At 53.7% G+C, this 19,952-nt stretch overlaps 1 protein-coding gene across 4 annotated transcripts in view; it reads left to right on the top strand.

The window, feature by feature from the left end:
- ASAP2 (ArfGAP with SH3 domain, ankyrin repeat and PH domain 2) overlaps positions 1 to 19,952 on the top strand; it is a 158,156-nt gene that overhangs the window by 129,723 nt on the left and 8,481 nt on the right. For 3 of the 4 annotated variants that reach the window (XM_024999541.2, XM_059891824.1, XM_059891825.1), the window contains 9 exons: positions 1,859 to 1,953; positions 7,501 to 7,690; positions 8,430 to 8,515; positions 10,271 to 10,386; positions 11,412 to 11,479; positions 12,653 to 12,766; positions 15,004 to 15,256; positions 17,522 to 17,656; positions 19,135 to 19,303. In XM_024999541.2, coding sequence (XP_024855309.1) covers positions 1,859 to 1,953; positions 7,501 to 7,690; positions 8,430 to 8,515; positions 10,271 to 10,386; positions 11,412 to 11,479; positions 12,653 to 12,766; positions 15,004 to 15,256; positions 17,522 to 17,656; positions 19,135 to 19,303 — 1,226 coding nt within the window. The remainder of the gene's footprint in view (positions 1 to 1,858; positions 1,954 to 7,500; positions 7,691 to 8,429; positions 8,516 to 10,270; positions 10,387 to 11,411; positions 11,480 to 12,652; positions 12,767 to 15,003; positions 15,257 to 17,521; positions 17,657 to 19,134; positions 19,304 to 19,952) is intronic. The other variant, XM_024999543.2, reaches the window with a different exon arrangement.

Raw genomic sequence — 19,952 nt, 5'->3', positions numbered from 1 at the left:
GGCGAGGCTGTGAGGTGGCCCATTGCCCGCGCTGGGCAGCTGTGACGCACAGCCATGGTGGCCCCCTGGACCAGCTGGCCCCTGTGAGCCAGCCAAGCCCAGCAGAAGGAAGGCAGTTCCCGATTCCCGGGAATCCTCCTCCTCCCCTCGCCCCCTCCCATCTGCCCACAGCCCACGGGCTCCCGGGTGCGGTGCAGGGGTTCATCCTGTCACCCCCCTGAAGGTGGCTATGTTTGGCTGCGGGATGCTGTTCATGTTGCGTGGAGCGGTGGGGCCTTAGCAGGTGCCTGGCTGTAAACTGAGGCTCCGATACCAGGGTTCAGTCTAGATTCTCAGTACGCCACATCACCCACTGTGGCATGCTACTCTAATCTTCAGCTTTGTCTCCAGAGACAGAGCAGTGAGGCACCTGGAGTTTTGCCACCATAGACCCTGGGCCAGGCTAGAGGCCCAGGCAGGGGCTCCTGAGAGCCTGGAGCTCAGGACACCCTGAACTTGGTTCACAAGGACTAGGAAGACTCAGGAAGCCTCCCCACCCCAATCATGAAGCTGGCATGTTTCTCTGTCCTTCGCACCCACCCCCCAAACGACCCCCTCTCCGTGTCGTGTGACCTGCCACCAGGAAGCGTGGCCTTCTCCAACCCAGACGCCTTGGCTGTTCCTTCAGCCGCGCCCCCTGAGAGGCTGTTTGGGCACAGCCTAACCTCCCAGAACATCCCCCTCACCTGTGTCCCTGTGGTTCACTGAGGGCAGGAGCCCCAGAAGCATCACTGCTCCCACTGTTGTTGTTTCCATTGTGAAAACAGGAAATGAAAATACTTGTTCGCTGCAAAGCACTGGGCCTGGTGTTCCCGTTCAGTTTCTTTGTTTCATTAGATGTTGGAGAACCCAGTCTCCATCGGGTGTTGAGCAGGGTGCTGGGGGTGGGATGAATAAGTCCCTGTTCCTAAGATCCCAGTCACCCGATTTGCACTGGGCCTGGTGTTCACATTCAGTTTCTTTGTTTCGCCAGATGTTGAAGAACCCTACCTCGGTCAGGTGCTCAGCTGGGTGCTGGGGGTGGGACAAATAAGTCCCTGCTCCTAAGAACCCAGTGACTCCAGATTTGCACATCCATTCAGGAGTGTGCCAAGTGCCACGCTGCTGGGGTGGCCTGGCTGCCACCAGCCATGGTGTTTACGGGGTACCCACCACATCCAGCACAGAGCCCATGTCAGCGAGCAGTGATGAAACCTGCTCGTTTCTAACTAGGTCAGGGGGGTTATTGGCAAATGAGAACCTTACCTTGAAACAGACACATTTTCAGTGCTTTGGTGTATTGAATGCTTTCATGTAAAATCCCATTTTATCATTATTTGCAGACTGGCAAGGTAGGTATCATCCCCATTTTTCTATTAAAAAAAACGAAGCTCAGGGAAGCCACCTTGCCTATGGTCACAAAGCCAGTAAATAGAACCACGATTGAATGTGAATCTTGGCTTCCTGGCCCAGGTCCCCCCTCGCTGGCAGAAGTAAATGCTGTTACATCTCTCTCAGCTAGAGCGCAGGTTCTTCTTGGGGTGGGAGGTTGGGGAAAGAATAGAAACTTGAGTTGAGCCGAGTTCCTGCTCCTCCCCGTCCATGGAGGCTTTCTGTCCAGGGGACATTTTACGAGAGCCCTCCTCTGAAATAGGCATTCTTGTCTCTGGTTTTATGGGTACCTCTGGGGTTTGGGTTTTGTCCAACTTCATTAAAGGCAAACCACTTTATTGCTCTATTTCTTAGCGACCATTAAATAAATCATCAGCTGTGTGAGTAGTGTGGAGCGGTGGAAGGTATTAATAATTGAGTGCACTGAAACAGACTTTTGTTTTTGCAGCTTGCCAAGAATATCGGGAACGCAGGCTTCAATGAAATCATGGAGTGCTGTCTCCCCGCTGAGGACTCAGTCAAACCCAACCCGGGCAGCGACATGTACGTATGCGGCTGGCGGGTCTCGCTCGCTGAACTAAGGCTGGCTTGCCCCAGGCCCCCAGAGGCAGGGGGCTAACAAGTCTGGGTGTATCGACTGTTGCTTCTTCAAGGAAGAAATCAGCCTGTGTTGTGTATAAAGTCTCTGCAACCCTTCAGGGTGTTGAGGTAGAAATTTGATGTGGCAGTTTTTCTTAGAAGCCATAGGCAAGCAGATTTCCCTGGGGGTTGGGGGGGAACACTGAGTGTCGCCCTCTGTGTGGGCACCGCCTTGCCTCTGTCTCAGGGCAGGGTCGTCGCCCTCCCACCTGAGTTCTCTCTGAATTCTGAGCTGCTGAGAGGGTGGGTTGTGATAAATACGTGGTTATGTCTGGTCCTCAAAGCAAATGTTGAGTGTGTCGTTCCCTTCAAAAAAAATTTTGTTTCTGTTTTAACTGTTGACAGGAAACCTGATTAAGACACGTTCGTGCCTTGTCATGCACCCAGCTGGCCCACTGAGGCAGAGCTGATAGCAGGGGAATTTCCTACCAGTCTTATCATATAAAGCATAAACCACCCGGGCCACACACTGCTCCTTGAGAGAGGTGATGGGTGACTGGGGGCCAGGGCAGTGCCTGGCCTTCCCCCCAAGGCTCCAGCCCTGTTCTCCCTGGGTGGCCTGTCTGCTGCACCAGGACTGGGGTGATTTACCCACTCTAGGAGGGCACAGTCAGGCAGATGGGGGTGGTCCCAGGCCAGTTCAGCATTTGAGTGGTATTGCTGTTCAGTGTCTCAGTCGTGTCCAGCTCTTTGCAACCCATGGACTGCAGCACGCCAGGCCTCCCTGTCCATCACCAACTCCTAGAGCTTGCTCAAACTCATGTCCATCGAGTCAGTGATGCCATCCAACCATCTCATCCTCTGTCGCCCCATTCTCCTCCTGCCTTCAATCTTTCCCAGCATCAGAGTCTTTTCCAGTGAGTCAGCTTTTTGCATTGGGTGGCCAAAGTTTTGGAGCTTCAGCATTAGTCCTTCTAGTGAATATTCAGGGTTGATTTCCAGTCAGTGTGTGTTTTGGCAGGAAAGGGAAAGTGAGAAATACGTGCTCAGGAACTTCCCTGGTGGTACAGTGAATAAGAATCCACCTGCCAATGCAGGAGACACAGGTTCGATCCCTGATTCTGGAAAATTCCACATACCATGGAACAGCTAAGCCTGTGCTCTGCAACTACTGAAGCCGGCACACCCTGGAGCCTGTGCTCTGCAGCGAGAAGCGACTGCAATGAGAAGCCCCACTCACTGCAATGAGAGGAAGCCTGTGTGCAGCGGTGAAGATCCAGTACAACCAAAAAATAAATAAAAAGAAGAAATAAATAATTAAAAAAAAAGAAATATGTACTCAGAGAGAAGAGAAAATCCATTCACTGAGACAGCCGTCCCCTGGGAGTAACCAGAGCGAGAGCTGCCGGCAGGGCTCCCCCAGGTGTCAGGCGAGGTCCCCGAGCAGTGGTGGGGAGAGGGTTTCATGCTGTGGGGGCGGGTCTTTGGAGCCAAGGTCACAGGATCTGTGTTCTTTGGCCTTGGGTGAGGTGACTTCCCTCCAGGGAGGAGCGGGTATCAGGAGGTGAGCGTGGGTGGGGTTGGATTAGCGTCAGTCGTCTGGGTCCTGGAGCAGATGGCGGTGGTGTGGCATTTCCTTGAGATTGCACGAGGTGTGATTTTAGATTCCAGGCACGGGGCTTACCGAGTTGGTATCCTCTCCTGCTAAGGATCTGAGTTCCAAGTCTGTATCCTTACCCAGAGCTGGAGAGACAACAAGGAGGTGTAGAAACCTGCATCCTTGCCCACCGCGGGAGCTGGGAGGGTTCGTCAGCTTCCCCGGGCCCTTTTCCTTTAATAGAAGCAGAGGGACAGCCATCCCCCTGCTCACAGAGTCGCTGGGATGTACATCAGGGGTGAGGGGGTCACTCACCTCGTGCTTGGTTGGTGTTGGCTGCCCTTGTTGCTCACTGTGAGTGTGGGTGCTGAGAAGTTCGGGTCCTCTCGAGGCAGGTGTCCGTGGAGAGGTCCCTTGACATGGGCTGACTGGGTGTATGAGAAGGTCTGTTAGGATAGAGATGTCGTGGTCCCCTGGGGCACTTCACTTACTGTCTCATAGACACCTGCTCTCACAGTGAAGGGCGTGGTCTCCTGAAACCCTGTAGTATTGATCCACTTTGAACAAAGTATAAGACATGGTCACTGATTTCTTCCAAGTACCAGGGGTACTTTATAAAAGCAGAGCATTTGTTTATTCTGGGGGAAAATGGTTCTAAAAAGTGAATCCTGTCTGCGTGGGACTCTTGGATATAAATGTTCCATCTACATTGAGACCCTGCCCCACCCCCCAGCCTTGGCACCAGTGAAAAGATGTTTACTCCCCTCTTTTTTTTTTTTTTTCTAAAATGAGGGCAGATGACCACCGTGACAGCAAACTGGCACCCACGTGGATGCCCCCTCAGCTGAAACCAGTTGCGGGCGGAGCTCTGTTTTAAAGCATTTCATCCCACTTTACATTGTACCTAGGTGTCCACATACTTTTTTCTGGTAAATCTCACCTTACTCGTGTTTGCATGTCCCACCACAATATGTTGCTTGTGATGGGAAATATTTGTACATAAACAAGGAATCAATGAGTAAGAGGTGAAGCTCTAGTTCATTGACTACTTAGAGAAGCTACTGTCTTACTTCCAGATTAAAAGGAGTGCACTGCTCCTGGCTTTATCTCAAAGCAGCACACCATCTGCAGATGAATCTGTTGAAAGGGAAGCCAGAGACCGTCTCATGGCCTGTGAATACCCAGATGGATTTGGGGGTATGTTGAGAGATATAAATAGGCAGGAAGCAGGGAGCTTCCTGCTCACAGAGGCCAGAACCATTTCTCTCCTGTGATTCAGGTCGCTCACGCACGCCCTGTCCTTTGGAAGTATAAGAAGCCTCCCTCTCTGAACGCATGCCAAACACATTCTTATTAAATTCATTGCTTTCCTCCAAAAGCCTTAACCTTTCCCAAAAAAAGAGGGGGTGGAGGGGTCACACTGGCAGAGTCAACTTCCACCAGGAATCCGTGGGGCCTGGTGTGGCCCAAACAGACCTGTACCTGTGCTGGGGGAGGGACCACCTTCCGGGTTTGGGACCCAGAGCCTGGACAAGTGGATAAAACATTTGAAAAATATAAGGTTCAGTTTATCAGTAGCCCCTTCCTGAGGGTCTGTAGTGATGCTGCCCCAAAGTGATTATTGGAGCCGTCTAAGCCTTGACACCTGTTCAGCCCTGCCTCCCGTCATAAGAGACCTGTAGAGTTTCATCTGACGGGTTGTTGGTTTTGTCAAGCCAGGACGGTCACCAGGCAGCAGCCAGAGCATCACTCTGGCCGGGAGCCCCTGCAAGGAGAGCTCAGTCCAGCGGAGCAGGGCGGCCCTCGGAGCTGCCGGGCTGCTGGAGGCCATGGGCTCACGTTCACAACGCTGTTGCAAGGATCAGATGGACAGCACAGCTCCACCCGACCTGTGGCCTGCAGTAACCGTCCCCTGTGGGGGACACGTGTGAAGTCCCCCAGCACAGTTCAAGCGAGGCAGCGTCTATGGACACCTAGGTGGTGGTCTATTAGGTGAAGCTGGCAAAGTGTTGTGTGCCCCCGCTGGGATCCTGGAGTTGACCCACCCACTCCTGAACCCTGGTGGGCTGCAGCAAGGACCCACGTGGGTCGACCTGGGGGCCTTGGGCCCTGACGGTCATAGAAGCAGGTGCGGTGGGTGTCCTGGTCCCAGGGTAGGAGCGAGCGGTGCCCCAGCCAGGAAGAGCCGGTGGGTCCCCCCAGCGCCTCTTCACTCCGTGCTGCCCTGGTTATTGCATACGGAATCCTGGGCTGAAGGCCTCAGTGTGCTGTCTCCGTCTCTGTGATCCCGCAGAGCCCTGCGCGTAGACGTCGTCAGCTTGTGCATGCCTCAACTGTGTGCTTTTGCACAGGATAAGGAGGTTTGAGTTGCTGGCCCAGAGTCACCAGGGTGGGGGTCCGGGGGGGAATGCCTTGATCCGTGCTGAATTTTTGTCTTTGGAATTTTTAACACTTTGGTTGAAATATGACTCACATACCATCACAGTTCACCCATTTAAAGTACAGTTCACTGGCTTCTAGTATGTTCTCAGTTGTTCTTACATCACCACAAGCAATTTTAAAACATTTTCTTCATCCCATCACAAAGCCCTGTCCCTGTTAACCATCCCCTACTCTGTCCCCTTACGCCCCCCTCTACCTCCCCCAACACCCCCTCCCCTCCAGCCTGGGGCCACTGCTCCCCGCTCCCTATCTCTACGCATTTGTCGGTTCCGGGCATTTCAGTGAACGGAATAACGCCATGTGTGGTCTTCAGTGTTGGCGTCTTTCATTTAGGATTTCAGGATGTTTCCAGGGCTCATCCACGTGAGTGCTTCATTCTTTTTGTGGCTGAGTCGTACTCTTGTTATGTGGACACCACATCTTTTTCACCTGTTCATCAGCTGATGGACCCTTATGACTTGGTTGTCATGGGTAATTAGTGTTTACTGTCCCTCAAACACCGTGTCTAGGTTTTTATTGTTGATGTTGCTGCTTATTAGGGTCCTTGGAGTGAGATTCTCGGTCCTCTGGACCAGGAGCTGCTGTTTTTCTTGCTCTATCTTTCGAGTTCATCAGTACTTTCCGAGGCCCTAAGGACCTGCCGGGAGCGCGGCAAAGTGTCATCTCGTGTGCTTCGCCCAGGCTGTGTGCATTTCTTAGATAAGATTTGGGGTCACATACCTGCCCAGGGTCACTTGACAGTCTACGGCGGGGGAGGATTTTGGCTCCCCTGGAGTTGCTGCTGCTCCACGCTCCTTGGAGAGGTGGGGTCTGTGCCCTCAAGACCAAACTAGAGCCAGGAAATAGACCATGAAGATGGACAACTTGTTTGATTTCATGGGCACGTGGGGAACCTGGCTGCCAGGCATGGTGTCCACAAACAGGAAAACAGTCTTCCCTTGGAGTCTGCCAGTCCCCTCACCCGGCTGCTTATCCCTTAGACCCAGACCTTGATACCTCTTGTCTTGGGTGTCCAGCCTCCTGAAAGTGGAGAGGCAGAGTGGACGCTGGTGCTGCAGGAGAGCCACATGCCGCCTGCCTCCTGCTCTGTACTTTTCTGCCCGTGCCGTTTGTTACCATGTTGTTGTTCAGTCGCCAGGTCGGGTCCAACTCTTTGCCACCTCATGGACTGCAGCATGCCAGGCTTCCCTGTCCTTCACTATCTCCCAAAGTTTGTTCAAACTCATGTCCATCGAGTTGGTGATGCCATCCAGCCATCTCATGCTCTGTCACCCGCTTCTCCTCCTGCCCTCAATCTTTCCCAACATCAGGATCTTTCCAATGAGTCAACTGTTAGCATCTGGCGGCCAAGGTATTGAAGCTTCAGCATCAGTCCTTGTTACCATGAGGGGGTGGGATTATTTTTAACTCATTACAGATGAATGGATGTTAAGGCCCTTAATCATTTACAGGGCAGTTATGTTTGATTTCAGGAACGCAAGGAAGGACTACATCACTGCCAAGTACATTGAGAGGAAATACGCACGGAAAAAACATGCGGATAATGCGGCCAAGCTTCACAGTCTTTGTGAAGCCGTGAAAACAAGAGACATTTTTGGATTACTTCAAGCATATGCTGACGGTGTGGATCTTACAGAAAAAATCCCACTGGCCAATGGACATGTAAGAAAGGACATGTAGAAACAGAAAGGGTTGGGGGGTTTGATGGGAAGTGACAAAGCAGTGTCATCAGAAGTGCTGACAGTGTCATGAAACACCCTGAGAGAAGAGGCAGTGAGTCCTGGGTGAGAGGAGATTCATGGTTGATTCTTCAGCCAAACTGTGGTGGCAGCTCCGGGAAGAGAGTCCATCCCCAGGGGAAGGAGCCTTTTCTCAGAGGCCGAAGCTTCATCATGTTAATGATGCAGGGAGGGGGTCAGAAACCTTGAGAGGACTTTGCAATGAAACCCCCGAATTTCTCATTCTTTCCCGGGGAGGGAGGAGGACTAGGACCAGTCTCTAAATGATAGGCAGTCTCTAAATTCCTAAGGGCAGAATTTGCCATGGGGATTGGCTGCCATGAGGATTGGCTTCCCTGGTGGCTCAGCTGTAAAGAATCTGCCTGCCAGCGTAGGAGACTCAGGTTTGATCCCTGGGTTGGGAAGATCCCCTGGAGGAGGGCATGGCAACCCATTCCAGTATTCTTGCCTGGGAAATCCCATGGACAGAGGAGCCTGGCAGGCTACATACAGTCCATGGGGTTGCAAGACACAACTTAGCAATAGGTAACATGTTTTAGAGATAGGTTTTTCAAAGAACAGACTCAGAGGCTTTTAGAAGAGAAATACATGCTTTCACTCACATTGGCCGCAGAGCTGAGTGCCCCCCTTGGGATTCTGGAATGTTTCTGTTTGGTCTTCAGGAGCCGGATGAGACTGCCCTCCACCTTGCCGTCAGGTCCGTGGACCGGACTTCTCTCCACATTGTAGACTTTTTAGTTCAGAACAGGTAGGTGTCCTTAAATCAGGGCCAGTGTTTGATTTTGCTCCTGGGTGTTTCTGGGGAAGGGATCAGGGGTTGCCTCACTGCTTCTGCGGTGTGGCCAACGTGCTGGAATTTCCTCAGGTGTGACTAGGATTACGCGACAGCGAAACGGCTGCAGGTGTGGGGTGTTCCCGTGCAGTCTTAACCCCTCCTGGTGTCAACAGCATCCAGCTTCCAGTGTCGGGGGCTCAGGGGGACGCCCCGTGAATAGGTCTGCTGAATTCTAAGCCCCTGGAAAGCAGTCTCTGGCTGCAGCCCCCTTGACTGTCAAGTGGGGGAGTGGTCCCCATGACGTCAGGCAGGGCAGCCACCAGCTTGTCCTGTGAGGTTGGAGTCCCATGACATCAGGCAGGGCAGCCCCCAGCTTGTCCTGTGAGGTGGGGGTTCCCATGACGTCAGGCAGGGCACCGTGAGCAAAGGGAGAGGGAAGCAGGAAGCAGGGCTCCACCTCCAACGCGGGCTGAGGCAGGGTTGTGGGCGTTTTGCTTGGTAGGAAAAGCTGTTATTTTCAATTAGAGCATGCCTGTGGAGAGGACATGCATGGGCAGTTTCCTTGGCCCCAGCGCTCCCATCAGGTTCGTCCTGCCTTGCTTGGTGCAGGGCTGGCCTGACGGTCGGAGTCTAGTCGTGAAGCCCAGTCGAGGTGCATCGTGTCTCCCTGAGCGTGGGTCTGGGTGGGGGTCAGGGCAGGGAATGGCCAGAAGCCATAGAAACTCTTCAGCAAGTGCAAAGCAAGGAGACGTTTTGCGTTTTGTGTCTTCTGCCGTTTCTAGAGGGAAGAGGGAAGAGATGGCTGGGGCTGGAGGAGCTTGGGGGCAGTCAGCTCCTTCCCCAGGAGCTGGGAGCTCATTGGACGCCTGCGGGGAGCTGTCCACCAGCACCAGGAGTGTGGAGGGGCTTGGAGCAGTTGTGCGGTGCCAGCTCCCTTAGAGCAGACTCTCAGGGGGCAGAAGGGCAACCCTGGTCCCTCTTCTCAGGAGCGGAGAGTAGAAAGATCAGAGATCAGGCTCTTTTTTACTGAAAATATAGCTGCTTGGAAAAAGGAACAGTGAACGTGGCTGGTTTCCTCCTGTCGGGATCCTGGGTATCGTCTCCCAGTGGTCCCTCCGTGTCCCCACGTGTCTGTCCAGGGCGGAGCCCTGCTGTCCCGCTCACAGTGTGACTACGGCCGCCCCACCAGTGGGCTGAGTGGCTTGTCCTGGGATTGCCCAGTCCGTTCTGTGTTGGCAGAACCCGTGTGGTCCTCTCATTCCCCCAGAGCCTGTTTTCAGGGTGGTCCAGGGCAAGCCAGCTCAGAGGAGCCTGGTGACTCTGAATTTTAGAAAAAGTGGCCTTTCCCCTTCCTGGTAAGAGTGTTGTCAGTAGGATGAAAAGAGCTCAGCCCAGCCTTCCGTGCAGTGGGACACACTGGTGGGGCCTTAGCAGTGCAGTGGGAGAGACCCTAGTTCACCTGTCCCTCTCCCAGCCCCTGGTCAGGGGTGTACAGGTGCCTCGCCCCCTTTTTTTGGCCGGCTCTGCCATCGCCGTTTATTCCCTGTTGGCCTTAAGTCCAGGCCACCTCCTGCCACAAGCTGGGCTGGCGCTGTGGCCCCCCACCTGGAGGAGGACGAGAGGCCCTGCCAGCCACGAACCCCAGTCCCCTGCGCAGCACCCCAGCCCTCTGACCTGAGACTTCCCTGTCCTCCCCTCTCTCTCTCTCTCTGCGTCCGTCCTTGCCAGCGGGAACCTGGACAAACAGACGGGGAAGGGCAGCACAGCCCTGCACTACTGCTGCCTGACCGACAGTGCGGAGTGCCTGAAGCTGCTGCTACGGGGCAAGGCCTCCATTGGCATCGGTGAGCCTCAGCCCCGCCTCCTCACTGACCCCTCTGGCCACTGGGCTCCGGGCAGAGCTGGGAAGCCAGCGCCACCCAGCAAGACAGGGCCCACTCTGCCAGGCTGCTGCAGTCCAGTACTAATCAGCAGTTTTCCTCTGCTGTCTCGTGGACTTGCCCCCATGTTGCAGGCATTTTCTGGGCTCTGAGAGGCAGAGGGTGGCCTGCAGCTGTTAACTAGTGGCCAGGTGACCCTGGACAAGGTTCAGGCATCTTGCCCTCCTTTTCCTGACTCCACCTTAGATCAGACTTGGTCCCTCACTGGCCCTGGGTGGGCACGTTTACTGCTGGGAGTCACTGCCCACTGCCCCTCTGTTCACTGGCATGGAACCTCCTCCATGAGGGACCATGTCTGCTTGGCTTCCATCGCTTCCTCTTCCCAGGGCCCTGACCTGCAGCTGGCCGGGCACAGCCTAACCCCCAGGACATCTGGCTGTGATGTGTCCTGGGGAGGAGCTTTGAAGAATTATCAAACTATCCAGACAAGACTGGAAAAAAGGCTCATGCCTGCTTGAGAGCTGAGTTTTTTATTTTTTAATTAATATCCAACCTCATTGACTGAGGCTTGTTTAGAAGAAACTACACAATTCCAAATTTACAGACTACTTATTAATAAAAGGAGGTGTAAAGTCTTTCAGCCAGGTGCCCGGAACTAGATTAGCAGTGCTTTTGGTTTGACAATTACCATGAACTGCTTTACGCAGTGAATTATGCCTTGGATATTTAGTTTTACATTAGTTGGCTTAACTTTAGTGCTTTTACTTTCATGATTAGTTCAAATCTTGTCTTTTAAAATGTTACTGACTGCACACTGCTTAGGTCTGTATGATTTCAGAACAGATGAGCCCTGATGGGGGCTAAGTTGCCGGAATTCATCAGTCAGTTTCATTTGGGCTGCTTGACTGGGTCTCTATTTAATAGCCTCCGGGTATCAGACCTTTGCTTGATTTGGCCACAACATGTCCTTTCATCCCACCGTCCCTTAGCTAACGAGTCAGGAGAGACACCACTGGACATCGCCAAGCGACTCAGGCACGAGCGCTGTGAGGAGCTGGTGAGTCTCCCCCAGTGGGGTTGGGGTTGCTCCTTGGGGAGGGTACGCAGGAGGGTCCTGAGCAGATCCCAGTGTCCTAGAGGGGACAGCTCGGAGTAAGTGTCCTGGGGCACCTTTAGAGAGGAGGGGACCACCTGCCTAGTGGTGACACTTTTGGAACATGAGTCAGTATTTTCTGGTTGGACGTGTTGGAGGCTCTGGCTTTGGGGGTGAGTGGAGCTGAGGCCCCCTGGGTTTGCAGGGAGCTCCACTGCTGTGGCTTGGGAAGGTCGCGCCAGCTCTCCCCACTGTTGCCTTGTTTGTAGAGTCATCTACACCAGTCTGCAGGGTCGTCGTGTATTTGAACTCTGTGAAGCTGTGGGCACATACTAAGTGCTCAGTAAACAGAGCCATTAACAGTCACTGCTGTAGAAAATGAGGAACGTTATTATCCTGAGCTCTTGGTGTCCATTAACTCATTTAATCTTGATAACCCTTAGGACACTGATTAGTAGGCACCTACTGTTTCCCCTTAGGATACTAATTAGTGGGCGCCTACTGTTACCCCTTAGGACACTGATTAGTAGGTACCTACTCTTACTCCATTTTACAGATGAGGAGACAGCTTCAGAGGGTTAAATAACTTGCCTGCAATCACATGGCTACTGTCTGGCTTTGGAGAAAATTTAGACCCTGATGTGCTAAGATACCCATTTATCTGATGCAATAACTTCTCACCTGTGCATCTAGAATGAAACCAGCTGTCCACTTTCCCGGAGAAAGCTGAGAGAGCAGTCATTCACATCATTTTCCGCAGGGCTTAATTCTCTTGCGTTGGTCAGGAAAAGTGGGGTCTACAGTTAGCGGGCTTGTTCCTTCTTGAATTCAGTGCTCCTTGTGTGGTGGTGGGTACCCAAGGGCTGGCCATTGCCTTTTAGACCTCAAACACTCCTTGGCTGCATGCTGTGACTTTGTAGCTTACAAAGCACTAAATGGGAATTGTTGGGTTTGAGCTTCCAGGGTATGTGTAGATTGGGGAGGGGCGATTGGCCTGAGATGCAGCAAATTAAATAAGCCAGCCTCATGCTGGGGCACAGCTTCTCTGGGGCACAGGCCCGCTGCCTCTAGATCCACATCTGCTTTACAAGGTTGAGTGTGTGAGCAGCGTCACTGACGGCCCGTTGTCATTCTTAGCTGAACCAGGCCTTGTCTGGAAGGTTTAATTCTCACGTTCACGTGGAATATGAATGGCGACTGCTCCCTGAAGACCTGGATGAGAGCGACGACGACATGGACGAGAAGTTGCAGGTCTGTGCCAGCTTGTAAAACGTGAAGAGTTTTATGATGAGCATCCTTCAGAGCAGTGTGGGTCCTGGCCTATATTTAGGGCAGAAAGCTGTTGTAGGAAAGGAAATAGAGTTTACTTTGTGCTTCTGCTCATCTCAGTAGTTCTTGGGTTTTAACCATCCCACAACTGCCCCTCTCTCACAGCTCCTACAGATGTGACTTTACGGGACATTGTGTTATCATGGCAGCTGCTCACCTTCTGATACGAAGGAGAGATACAAGAGGGCCTCTGATTCTGGTGGATGTTAGAGGAAGCTCTCTCACTGAGAATGACGTGATGAAAAGCCATGTTTCCCCCAGGAGTGGTTTTTGTGTTCACCGAGTTGATCTTTAAAACCTTCACTGAAATCAGTGACCCTTAGAGCTCATCTGGTCCAACCCTTTCCTATGTCAGATGGGTCATTCAAGCCTCAAGACTGAGAGGCTGGCTTGGCCACAGTGAAGCCAGCACTTGGAGACTGCCCAGGGGCTCTTACCTCTTCCTCTAGCTGCTCCTCAGGATGCTCTGGCTTGGGGCCACCCCTGGAAGGTAACCACTTGGGGGCACCCCTGGAAGGTAACCACCTTCACACTCATCTCAGAGTCAGAGTCAGACCCAGGACCACTACTCCAAAACCTGTATGCCTAGAAGCTGTGAAATTAGTGGGAGTGCCATGATGTAATGTTTTAATTCTTACTGATGGACTTTAATGTCCTCATGTGTGTATTTCAGAAATATATGGCATTTCTGAAAGCTGTTGGACTCTTCTGTTTCTTAGAATAAGGAATTTCTGAGTTCGCTGTAAAACAGTGTCAAAGTGAGAGGAGCTGGTTATTTTATATTTAGATTTTCCTTTTAAAAAAGTGAAGGTTTGGGACTTCCCTGGTGGCCCAGTGGTTAAGACTCCACGCTCCCAGTGAGGGGGCACAGGTTTGATCCCTCCTTGGGGAACTAAGATCTTGTATGAGTCAGCCAAAAAATAAATAAATAAAAAATACAATAAAGTCAATATTTTTTTAAAAAAGAGAAGCTTTGAAACATCTGCCCCGGCATGAGTGCCTCTTGGTCAGGCACATATCACGTTTTCAGGTTCCCAGGGTCATGTGGGCAGTGACTGGGCGGGTCCTATGGTCCCAGTGAAAGCCCAGCAGCAGTGCTAACACTTATGCCCCCCACTCCACCACGCACCCCCGCCCCAACGCCCCAGAGCAGAGAGCGGCGGGCATAGTTCACACAGCTGTGCTCCCTGTTGGAATTTAAACTCTGTAGGAAGAACCACTGGCCATTGAGCTCTATGCACTGGAGCTGAGTGTGAGCCTTTGGTTGGCCAGAGCCTTGACCAGGCAGGTGGTTGTGTGAGGGCAGGTGGGTGTGACAGCCGATACTCATACCTGCTAAATTCTAGGCTCTGGGCCGGTAGTTAAATTTGTACCCGTTTAACAGATGAAAAATAGGATCAGCAAGGCTAGTTTGCTCAAGATCACAGCTGTTAAAACAAAGCTGACATTTGAGATAGGAGTTTGATTGAATTTACCCAAGTCCCTGTGTTCCATGCACATGACCATCAGGTGGAGCAAGGGTCAGCAAACCCGTAAAGGGCCGGATGACAGATGTTCTAAGCTTGTGGGCCTGAAATACGAGCCTGTGTTCCAGCTCCTCTCCTCCAGGGTGGTAGGAGAGCAGCCATGGGCAGCGTGTAAACCACAGGCCTGGCTGCTTTCTGCTAACGTTTTACTTATTAAAACAGGTGGTGGTCCCACAAGTCATAATTTGCTGACCCTGAGCTAGAGGACTCTTCAGAGTCCTAGTTCTATGGGAGGAAGACATTGATCTCCCCTGAATTAGCTGTGTGTCTGTTGGGGATCGGTCACAGCTGTGGGTGCTGTCTGAGAAGGATGCTCGTGGAGGGGACGTGCCGTGAAAACAGAGCTAAACTCAGCCAACTCTGGCTGGTACAGATAAAGCAGCTTATATTCTAAGTTCTTCCCAGAATGAAGAATTGCAAGTTCTTATAAAGCACAGCTCTTTTGGTGGGTGTGTCCATCAAGAGACACGCTAAGAGTGAGGTTTAGGTCTCGCTGCTGTCCTGTAACGGCAGAAATGCGCTGTGCCCAGGTGGTTGAGTGGCGTGCCTGGGCTTGTCACCAGCACATCCGTAGCCATGACTCGGAGGTCAGTGCATCGGCGTCTCACACACCTCTGCCCACCACCCCCGCAGCCCAGCCCTAGTCGGCGAGAAGACCGGCCTGTCAGCTTCTACCAGCTGGGCCCCAGCCAGCTGCCGTCCAGCGCTGCAGCTCTGGCGAGAGACGCCGGCAGCCTAGCCAAGGACAAGCAGAGGGGCTTCGTGCCCAGCCTCCTGCAGAACGAGACATACGGTGCCATCCTGAGTGGCAGCCCGCCGCCCACCCAGCCTGCGGCCCCCGGCTCGTCCAGCGCCCCTCCACTCCCGCCACGGAACGTCGCCAAAGGTACGTACCGAGCTGTTGGTCACCCTGGGTGCGGGAGCGCTGTGGTTGGGGTCACGCTTTGGGGACTCTCTACTTGCTTTGTCCCCAGCTAGCTTGCCTGTGGGCCAGCGTCAGGACACGTTTTTCTTTTGGGTCTTTTGTTTTGCACATAACGTTCTTTGCTTCCAAAATGAGCTCCATCATTCTTAGGATGGTGGGAGTGTGTCTTGGCTTCGTTCTTTTTCCGGGCAGGGAGGTGGCTCGTATGACTCAGGGAACACGGGGACTGCACTGGGCAGGCCTGGATGGCCGGGTGAGCCCGGTTGCTGTCCCTGGGTGTTTCCCGCAGACCTGCTTCCTGGTGCTTTTCTCTTTGCTGTCCACCCCTCCCTTTGCCTCCATTCTTTCCCTTTCTATCTCTCTCCTGCCTGTACACGGCCAGCTTATGACGTCTGATTATTCTTCTCTCTGTGATTCCCCATGAAGTGAAAGATAGAAAGATGCTAATTTGGGAAGCAGTGCTCAGCCTAGCTGTAAAAATACAGAATAGTCCCCGAGGGTCCTGCTGGCACTTCAGGTGCGGCAGCTTTGCTGTCCTGGCCTCAGTCGCTCTTTCACAGCATATTGAGTTTGACACCACAGATGCTATTTCTGTTTTTATAAAAATGGAAACTGAAATGAAATGAAACCTTGCGCCTGCCCGCAAAGGTTAAGTAATTTACCCAGCACTGGAGGCCCACTGGCCATTTTGCTCCTTGAAGGTTCAGCAGGTAGCCAGGCTGGCTCTATGCTGGGGCTCCAGGAGGCTTCCTGGGGGCAGGGGGCAGGAGCTTGCCCTGGGTGTGATGTCCGAGCCCCATGGCTGCTCTAGGCTGATGGCGGCCCCAGAAATAAGTCCCAGATTGCATTTTGCAGGAGCTACTCTTGGAGAAGGGCACGTAGCCAAGTGGCGGTGATCCTGGGAGGCCTGAAGGCTGTGCTCACAGTGTGGGATGGCTATTGCCCCCCCAACCCCCACCCTGGCTGTGGTGCAGGGCTTTCCACACGGCTCTGCCCCGGCGCTCAGGGAGGCCCAGAGGTCACGGGCAACCCTGGGCAGACCTCAGAAACCAGCCTGCCCCCTTCCACAGAGCCCGTTCCTCCTCCTAGGCCTGCAGGGAGCCCGGGTGTGAGGAAGGAAGTCACGTCCCACAGCTGGAAGGGGCTCTGGCATGTGAGGCTGCTGTGTTCAGGGGGTCTCACGGGGGCAGCTTGTCGCCTCCCCCTCCCTCCTCCCAAGTCCCAGGCGTGTGTGTTGTCTTGTGAGGCTGGAGCTAAATGGTTAGGTCGTCCCCACCTCGTGAGCGGCTTTTCCTGACTGTGTGTGTCGTGGGTGGAGAGGTTCTCTTTTGCTCTGTTGGGTCACAGAACAGCGGGAGAAAGCTGTTCACCTGTTTTTCTTGGCTTCCTTCAAGTCTTAGGATGAGAAGGGTTTGGAGGATTCCCCGTGTCTTCCTTTGATGATGGAGATCGCCCTTCACCCACTCCAGCCCCCTAAAGCCTATCATTGTTTTCCGTGTGTGCTACCCTTGATCCACGTGGAGTATCCACCCAACAAATGGAAGAAGGTTGGCGCTGTCCCCGTCAGCAGACGTGGCAAGACTCCCCCTACCCCAGGTCTGCCCTATGTGGCCGTGGCCTGTTTTCATCTCCAGGCCCAGCCGGCCATGGGGCCACACGCAGCCTCAGGCATGGTCACGCCTGTGCCCTGGGCAGACACTGCTCCGTGAGGAGGAGCAGGCAGGGTCCAGCCAGAAACACATCCACCCTTCACCAGCTATGTGTGACTTGGCCCTCCTCTCACGTGCTCTGTCTGAGGACAGGTGCCCCCTTGGGTGAGGTGCTGACCCCACAAGAGGATGTAAATGGGTAGAGACAAGCAGATGTCCCATCCCCGAGCGCAGAGCTCAGGAGGGTCACTGTGGTTATCATTTCCCTTTTCAAACTGTACTTCCATTAGAGAAATCGGTAAGATGGAGACCAACTGGGAATTTTCCCAGGAGCATCATTGGTTTAGTGTGTATTAGTATCTGTCTTCCAGGTGCCAGAAAGAATTTTTTTTTTTTTTTAAACAAATGAGTATCCTATTTGTGGTCTTACCGCTGTTCTGTCCACAGAAGGGTCATGTTTCCCGTCATACAGGGAGAGGATCAATAATGCCGTGTTCTGTTTCTGTTTTTGTTCTGTGCTCCTGCGTGCGTGTGCATGCCTGCGTGTGCATGGGCGTGCGTGTGCGTGCGTGTGCAGCTCAGCCAGCCTCCTCCGCTAACGCCCCGTGGAAGACAAACTCTGTAAGCGTGGACAGTATAAGCCGGCAGCGATCTTCGTCAGATCCGCCCGCTGTCCATCCACCGCTGCCCCCTCTCCGCGTGACATCTACCAGTACGTTTTTTTTCTCCTTTTTCCTTTCTTGCCATCGGGCTTCGTACTACACGGATGGCTGGTGGGGAGGAGGGGGGTGGTCCTCTTGGCCGCCATGTGGGGAGCAAGCCCCGGCCTGCACACTGCTGGGGGCTCCTCCGTGGCTGCCTCCCTGCGGCCCCCCTTCTCCCCAGCGGCTGGCTGCTGTCTGTCCCACTTCCCACGTGGGCCACCCCCGCCCCTCCTCCGTCTCCAAGCACTCCAGCAGCGTTTCTTTCTCTCTACGGTGGTGCTGGGGCTTCCTCTGGCTACTCCATGCTTGGGGTACCGGGGTGTGTTCCTGTGGATTAGAATCTGCTCTGTGTTTCCCTTCAGTGTCACGTGTGCACCGGGGGGAGGGGCGGGGGGGTGCAAAGCAGAATTGGGGGGTGGCGACTGGACCAGGAGGCGAGGCCTGGAAGCTGTAGGAGGAGGGGCTCCGGCCTCTCCGAGTGTGGGTCTGCTCCGAGAGTGCCGAGGGTTTCCCTGGGTTTCCATAGCTGGAGTTAAGGTGGGAGAAGCCACCCTGGCTGCAGTCGGTGCCCTCCAGGTGCTGGAGGCCGAGCGGGCACCTGCCTTGGTGAGGGGCTTCCAGAGGTTGGGGTGGGGCAGGGGCACCCAGGTCCAGGGGCGGCAGCGAGGGGGTTGGTGGTGAGAGGCGCCCAGCAGGTCTCCGAAGCCCACTCTTCTGCCTCATGGTCCTGCGTCCCCGGGGCTGTAGATAGGCATGCGAGAGTCTGCCTTTTGACTTTGCTTTTAAAGCTTATGAAAAAAGGAAAGAAAGCCTGAACTGACCCCTCCCTGCTCAGCCAGCACTCCCCGCCTCTGCTGTCCGGGGCTGAGGCTCCTGAGGTGTCCACGTCCAGGCCCAGGGGCAGGTCGCTGCCTCTGCACGGACTGCGGGACATGGGTGCTGGCCGTTGAGAGGGGCTCTGATGTTTGTCAGCAAACGGGAAGGAGGCTCAAGGTCCGGCCCCTTGTCTTACCAGCCCCATGCCCTCGCTGAAAGCCTTGGCTCCCTCATTCTCTGTTAAACGTAGAGAAAATAACTTGCTGCCCTGTCCCGTTACAGACAGGAAGGCTTCACGGAGTTGGCTCTTCACAGACTGACCGGTGATACGGGTGGGCCCCAGGGCAGGACCCAGGCCAGGCCTCCTACGGCTGCTTCCCCAGGTTCCCTGGAGGATGGAGATGAAAGGTGGCTTTCCCAGGGGGTGGTTCTAGCTGAGAAAACATCTCCAGGCCCATGGAATCATTTTAATCCTCCCTTGAGACCTGGAAGGACTCTCCGCCAATACTGCTGTCTGAAAGTCTTTGGTGGAAGTGGGTGTTTTTCCCATGAAATAGTGGAAGGAGAAAAGGAAGCCCTTGTTGGAGGAGCCTCGGGTGGGGAGCCTAGGAATATGATGCCTGGAGGCTGACCCTCTGCGTGTGTGTCTCTTTCTTTTTCCTCTCTGCAGACCCCCTGGCTCCCACGCCGCCCCCTCCAGTGGCCAAAACGCCCAGTGTGATCGAAGCCTTGAGCCAACAGAGCAAGCCGGCCCAGTCCGGACTCCCGCCCAGCAAAGCCCCGCCGCCCTTGCCGCCCCAGCCGCCCAGCCGCCTCCCCCAGAAGAGGCCTGCTCCCGGGTAACTGCTGCTCGTCTGCGTCCCCCTCGGGCCAGCCAGGTCACCATCCATGCTTCCTGCCTTCAGGGGGCTTCCCAGTGCACCTGCCCCACAACTTCACCTGCTGGGGTTTCTTTGAATGTTTGAAATCGTCCACGTTTCAAATCCTGCTGTGACCCCTGAGGTCAAGTGTTGCATGACTAATTCATTATGTTTCAGGGGTCTTCAGAATAATTTACCAAGAATATTTAAACTGCAAACATTTCATACCAATGTGTGTCTTATATCCACATGATGAATTTAGATTTCTGTCGAATACAGACACTGGGACTGGGGGAGTTAAAGTCCTCAAGACATAGGGCCTCTAGGTCTTACTTGTTCACTCATAGGATTATCTTGAATACATGGACTCTTTGCAGTGCAGGGCATATATTTTCAACAAACTAGGACATTTTCCCACATAAATATAATACAGCCAGCCAGATCAGGAAATTAACGTGGTTGTTATTGTTTAGTCGCTAAGTTGTGTCCGACTCTTTGCGACCCCATGGACTGTAACCTGCTAGGCTTCTCTGTCCATGGGATTCTCCAGGCAAGGATACTGGAGTGGGTAGCCATTTGCTTCTCCAGTGGATCTTCCTGACCCAAGGATCGAGCCCATGTCTCCTGC

The sequence above is a fragment of the Bos taurus genome, chromosome 11 (genome assembly GCF_002263795.3).
Source record: "Bos taurus isolate L1 Dominette 01449 registration number 42190680 breed Hereford chromosome 11, ARS-UCD2.0, whole genome shotgun sequence".
Classification (NCBI taxonomy): Eukaryota; Metazoa; Chordata; class Mammalia; order Artiodactyla; family Bovidae; genus Bos; species Bos taurus.
The sequence above is the reverse complement of the archived record's forward strand: the minus strand, read 5'-3'. Positions and strand labels throughout refer to the sequence as shown.